Here is a 6,991-nt window from a genome sequence, read left to right as displayed (position 1 = left end):
AAATTAATGGGTTTACGTGAATCCGTAACTAATTTTCTACATCCGCCACTAACCTCCTACCCTCATCCCGCCCCCAAGTAGGGAAAACTGATACTGTATAGTCGCTCTCAAAATAATAGCTGAAAAATATATATTTTTGTATACATATACATTCTGTATATTATATACAAGAATTATACAAATTTTATATACTTTTTCGGCTATCAAATGTGAATAGTTTCTGGCACGGGTTACAACAACAACAACGACCCAATAAATTCTTACAAGTAAGGTCCGGAGAGGATAGTGTATACGCAGAACTTACTCCTACCCCGATAAGGCAAAGAGGCTGATTCTGATAGACCCTCGGCAAAGTACACTCGAAACAACCCCATGGCCTTTTGGGATGTGGGCCTTAATTAGTTTCTTTGGTTCTTAAAAGTTTTCAGATATTTTGTCTTCTGTTAGCATTATACAATGAATTATCGCTTTCTATTCTCAGAAATCAAGATCAACAAGAAGAACAATGGGATAGAATCTGATCCTTGTTTTAATACCAGTACTTGTTCTTATTCTGTGTCATGAGCTCTATAATAAGTTATTGGTATTAATTAGTAAGTTATAAAATTAATGAAAAAGGAATTAATGTTCCTTGCCATGATCTCATCTCAACTACCAACACCATCAATGAATTTATGACTATATATCTTCTAGGAGTAGTAACGGTTGAACTAGAAAACCAAAATTAAAGTCCTTTAGTTTGATTTTTTAAGTGACAAATAGTTTAACCAAATTTTTGGTTTAAGTGATAAAAAGGAAAGGAGTTCAGAATAATAAATAGTCTTACTGAAAAAGTGGACAAACTAAGAACGTACCTTGCTCTACGGTTTTGAAACCAAACCTCCACTTGTCTTGGCTTTAGCTTTAATTGCATGGCCAATGCTTCCTTTTGTTTCTGCATTTACCATTATATATTATTATTATATTATTATTATTATTATTATTATTATTATTATTATTATTATTATTATTATAAATAAGAAGGAAGTTGAAGGACAAAGCAATACTAATAAATTTAAGTTGTATAAACTAATAGTATAAAAAATAATTTAAAATTATCGATATATATAATTTTATTAGGTTATCGGTTAATGCTTACCACGAAAATTTACCTATCACTATTTTACTAGTGATCTGATTACGTACAATGGTGAAGCTATGTATGATCAAAGGTGGTCAACTGAACATTCTTTTCCGAAAAATTATATTATGTATACGGTTAATATTACTTGTAATAATTATTGATAAAAAAAATAGAATAAACGTTGAACACCCTTGCATAACCCACTGGTAAAGGGTATTAAAAAAATTTCTGACTTTGCCTTTGATTACCTATATAAATATATTTTATTTGACATCCTCTAATAACTACACTAAATAGAAGGGATTTTACACTCAACAAAAGGAAGAAAAAAAAAACAAAAGAAGAAATGGAGATGAGGATATACATAATCTTACAGGGTTTAAGGTGTGGTTTTGTCTGAAACTTTCTTCAAGAAGAAAAGATTGTTCTTTTGTTAAACGGAGTTTCTTTCTTGGACGGCCATCATTTACTCCATTAATATTACAGCTTTCTTCTTCTTCTTCAATGCTAATTTCTTCTTCATTTATATTTCCACTTGAAGGCACTTGATTTATATCCAGCTCTCTCATCAAATTATAACCACCCCCTTGACCTTCATCAATTAAAAACAATAAAAATCAAACCATTATTCATATATTGGGGGAAAAAAATACTCCCTCCATTTCAACAGGATCGTTAAAAAGACACCTTTCAATATTTTCTAAATAAAAAATATTTATAGTCACACAAATGATATAGCAGGTTTCAGATTACAAGTTTTAAAAGTTTTACAGTATAATTTATTTAGCACTATATATCTCAAAAGTCTTTCAACCTTTATTAAAATTTGTATCAAATCAAACTAAAATAATGTTTTTGAGACGAAGGGAATAGCTAATTAAAAAAACAGCAAAAGAAAAAAAGGAACTTCAGTAATCAGACAAAGTACCATGCAAGAAACCCTACAATAGAAAAAAAAAATGTTCTTGAATTAAAAAAAAATCAATATTTTTGCTTACCAGAAGAAGGAAAAGATGAGGAAGAAGAAGAACCAGGAATAGATATGGTGAGCTCTAAACAAGTAGAGTTTTCAGGCAAAACCGCCATGAAATTAAGCTGGAAAAAAAAATCAGAATTTATTCTCTGCAACAGCAACAAGAATAAGAAGAAGAGCTGAGAGATATATGTAGACAAGAGAATAAAGTAGAAGGGACAAAGGAGAGACAAGGGAAAGAAAATAGCAGAAAATGATGAAATGGAAGAACCAAAAAAAGGTCAAATAAATAGAAGAAAGAATGAAAGTGAAGAGGTGGTATATATTGCTGTTTGGAAAGAAAAAATCAAAGAGGTAATAATAATGTTTACTGCTATAAATTTCCTGTCTTGGTTTTATTGGGAACTTGACTAATGACCATTGTCGTCAAGTCAAATAGTCACAGATGTCCTATTAATTACGTTAAACACAAGGACTTTGAATTTATTTCTATTGGATAATTGTTTTATAACTTATATATTGTATTCTTTTATATTGTTACTTTAAATATAATGTTTATTTTGATTGCTATTAAATTTTATTTTACCGTATTGTTAAATCCGTCGTTACAAACGACAAAAAGTGTCATTTTATTAGCGATCGATTTGGTATGATCACATTGTTGCCTTAATTATTTTTTCTTGTATCATGCCCTTCCTTATTATTAAATAATTCTATTTTATCATTTACCGTACCTTTTTATATAATAATTGTACATCGTACTTTATTTTTTCCTTTTAATATTACAAATTTATTCTTTCATATTATTTGTGCATGATATCATAAAATGACGAAGAATAATTTAATATATCAAAATATATATATATATATATATATATATATATATATATATATATATATATATATATATCAAAATAATACAGTAAAATACGATACGATATATTATAAAATTATGCTAACAAAAGGGGAATAAATTACAAAATAATATTTTTGCGGCAAATAATTTATGAAAAAAATAATCAGCAAGCAGGGTGTTGTTTGGGCCAAAAGGGAAGGGGTTGTCGGTTCATAAGTCAGCTGCTAATATGATTGGAAAATGCCCTCTCCTCTACTTTATTTCTTGAGCCTCAAACTTGGAATTATATGCCACTTTTATCTATATTTCATTTGTGATTTTATTCCATTTGTTAAAAGATTGTTATTGGGTCGGGTTCACCCATAAGGAGTATTAATAAGTCCATTGACCCATTAGCTACTCCTCCTCCTATATAAATTTCTAATACTAGCTTATATAGACACGTTTTTCATCATAAAGAACAGCTAGAATTTTACATAATATAAATTCACTTTTTTGCAACTGGAGGATTAGTAGATATAGAACAAGAGAATTCATTCGTCTTGTGAGAATTTTCGACAACTGATTATATAAATCGTATAGTTGCTGCAAAAACGATAGTATACTTATTGGATTTTGAATAAACTATTTATACATATTGAATAAACTTTTTAATAGAATATAGGGTTCGAGCTAATATTACTGAGTTCGCTCATTATGCCTAACCGGTAAGCAAAACAGTAGCTCCGCCCCTGCTAACAGTCAAAGTCTTCTTCATACTACACTTAATTATGACAAAAGAAAGCTACAAATTGAGATTGAGGAGCTGTTACAGATAATGTGGCATTTATGGCAATTTACTTCGTGTGCAGGTGTGAGGGGAAAATTAACGTTTCAATCCCATTGATGACAAAGAAGAAAAAGACACCAAAATGAAGTTATATTAGTATTAAAGGATGGACAAATTAAACATGCTTCATTTAATTAGGGAACTTTGTCTCTCTCTTTCTTCGCTCTCTTTTTTCTAAATCTCTAGTATTGCCTTATTTTTTGGTGCCAATAAATCATTTTTTTGTGCACAAAAAATATTACTCCCTCCTGTCCAAAATAAGTAATTTTTTGACCTTTTTTTGTGGTCCAAAATAAGTGATTTTTCAGATTTTAAGAATGAATTAATTATTTTTTTCCTACATTGCCCTTGGAGTAAATAGTGTTGGAGTATGTATTAGGAGTGTTTATGTGAAAAGAAAGTAAAGGTTAATATGGTAAATTTCATTGCTAATTAATGCTAAAATGTGAATTTCTTAATATGTGTGAAAACAGCTAAAAAATCATTTATTTTGGACCGGAGGGAGTATAAAAAAATAAAAGTTAGATCACTTTACCTCCAACTTGGTACTACATATAATTAATGTCGGAAAAAGATATTTAATTAATGGAAGTTCCCCATCTGATAATTAATTTATTTTTATTTCTGTTAAAACAATAATATATCTGTCACCTTTTTACATTACATATGTAAAAAGTCCAATAATTTGACTTCTATTTTTCAAACACTTCTTAAATATTTTACTTATAAACATTATTTGGTAGTAATATTTCATTACATTTTATGAATATGGAAGTATTGTTTTTAAAATAGAACTGAGAATATGTGTATTTACCACGACAACAGTGACTAATCAATGAATCTTTGACCCACTAGTCAATATTGAAGTGCTATAACATCAAATTAAATACATTTAAATCTTGTTGGAAGTAGGAGTAATACATATGCTTTTGTCTTTCAACAATTTAAGGTAGTTTTGATAATTCATTACAGTACTTCACAATTTTCCTGTTATTTTGTACTCCCTCCGGTTCACATTAAGTGACCAATTTGCTTTTTTATTTTGGTTCAAAATAAGTGTCCAGTTATGTAATGAAGAAAGAATTCAATTTGTCTTTACAAAATAACCCCTATGTATATATGCCTAAAAAGTTTTCTTACTCCTCACATTAAATGTTTAATTAGGGGTAGTTTAGTCATAGTAGGTATTTTTGTATAGAATTTAGTATTTTCCTAATGGGCGTGCTAAAAACAAATTGGTCACTTATTGTGAACCGGAGGGAGTATTTACCAAGACTATCAAACTGACATTCGCAATTTCCTTCCTTTTTTTTTGTGACTAACTTATTTTATTAATCACCAAGTATCAATTACAAAACCATAGCAAAGCTAACACAGCTTGCTATCAATCTCAGAACAAAAACCATACTCTACTACCTAGAAACACAAACTATGTAGAAAAGAGTTGTACCTAGGAGTTACTCGAACACTACAAACATAAGCTATTTCCTTCGCAATCTGTTCCCACACTCGATTCTTTTGCTCAAAGATATGAGTGTTCCTTTCAATCCATATTTGATGAACTGCTTCCGCATACACAACTTTGAAAATCTGAGCTTGTTGGGATTTCCCTCTAGCATGTTGAATTGCCCATTGTGTGAATTGTTGCCAATCCACAGCTCCCATGTATTGTGTCTATATCCACCGACAAAGTTTGCTCCAAATATGCTTGGTGTATTCACACTGCATGAATAGGTGATCTCTCGTTTCCTCTTGCATTCTGCATAGCACACATTGATTATCAACATTAATCCAACATTTGCTCAGTTTGTCACAGGTCATCAATCTTCCTTGCATCATAAGCCACATTGTAAATCTTGCTTTTGGTCTTGCTGCATTGTTGAACATTAAGCTTTTCCATCCCACTCTGCTATAGTCTCCAAGCTAGTATAAGTAGATTTGCCTAATTAAGATTCTTTTGTGAGTTTGTTCAAATTGTCTGTTTGCCAGAATCTCTTTAGCCTCTATCACTTTTCTCACCATCCAGCAGGCTTGCTTTGGTATTGGCATGTTATTAATTTGTTGTCCTTTGATGTAATATGTATGAATCCATTGAATCCACAATTTGTCTTGTTTATGTGCTAAGTCCCAGCAGATCTTTGCAATTGTTGCTTTGTTCCATATCTTCAGGTTGGTGATGTTAAGACCACCTCCAGCTTTTGGTAAACATATTTGTCCCATGCAACCAATGCCTTCTTTGTAATTTCATTGACCCCTGACTATATGTAGGACATGCACAATCCCTCAATCATCTTGATCACTTTTGTTGGTAATACAAATAATTGTGCCCAGAAAGCTTGTATACCAAACAACACACTTTGAACTAATTGCACCCTCCCAGCATAAGATAGTCTTAGTAGTCCAACAAGAAGTAAGTTTGGCAGTCATTTTGTCAATAAGAGGTTGCCACTGAAGAACCCTTAGCTACTTGGTAGACAGAGGTACACCTAGGTATTTGAAAGGTAATTCTCCGGCAGAGAGGCCCAAATAGTGTCGTATTTGCTATCTATGATCCGTAGTAACCCCTCCAAAGTAGGCTTCACTCTTGTTGATGTTTGCTTGCAGCCCATAAGCTTGAGTGAACTGGTAGAACTTCTGTTGAATTGCCTGTACTGATTTCAAATCTCCTCTAGTAAATAGCAGCAAATAATCTGTCACGCCCCGAACTTGGGGGGCAAGACCGGCACCCAGTGCCTCACCTATCCTTGCGTACCAACTTGCAACTAAGGGACTCTGAACATATGATGTCATACTTTTGGCCATGGGCCACATTGCAAGACGACAACGAATGCTGACTAAATATCAATATAAAACTTGGCCGATAAGGCCATCATATTTATTACAGCTGACAAACCAACCAAATATACATACAAGGCCTAAAAGCCCAACATATTGCACTAACTGACAAGATATGTCTACAAACCTCTACTAATGGATATACTGTGATCGGAATAGCTCTCCGACCTACTCATGACATATATACGTATATATACAAGATATACATAAGGCTCTAGACCCGGAAACTCCGAAAGGCATAGAGCTTACCGATCAAGCTGAACTCGGGCAACACTTATTGAAGAGGCCTACTCGTCTGTCTGTCTGACCTGCACGCATGAAATGCAGTGCCCCCAAAAAAGGGACATCAGTACGAAATAATGTACTAAAAGCTGA

General features: G+C 32.0%; 1 protein-coding gene across 1 annotated transcript in view; it reads right to left on the bottom strand.

Annotated features, from left to right (window-relative positions):
* Positions 1-2,370, bottom strand: part of LOC109236140 (homeobox-leucine zipper protein HOX3-like) — a 5,270-nt gene extending 2,900 nt beyond the window's left edge. The window contains exons 1-3 of the mRNA XM_019402356.1: positions 2,122-2,370; positions 1,498-1,715; positions 855-934 (exon numbers count right to left, since the gene is read on the bottom strand). Coding sequence (XP_019257901.1) covers positions 855-934; positions 1,498-1,715; positions 2,122-2,209 — 386 coding nt within the window. The 5' untranslated portion in view covers positions 2,210-2,370. The remainder of the gene's footprint in view (positions 1-854; positions 935-1,497; positions 1,716-2,121) is intronic.

This window comes from Nicotiana attenuata, chromosome 12 (assembly GCF_001879085.1).
Source record: "Nicotiana attenuata strain UT chromosome 12, NIATTr2, whole genome shotgun sequence".
NCBI classification, from domain to species: domain Eukaryota; kingdom Viridiplantae; phylum Streptophyta; class Magnoliopsida; order Solanales; family Solanaceae; genus Nicotiana; species Nicotiana attenuata.
This window is presented reverse-complemented; position numbering and strand designations above follow the sequence as displayed.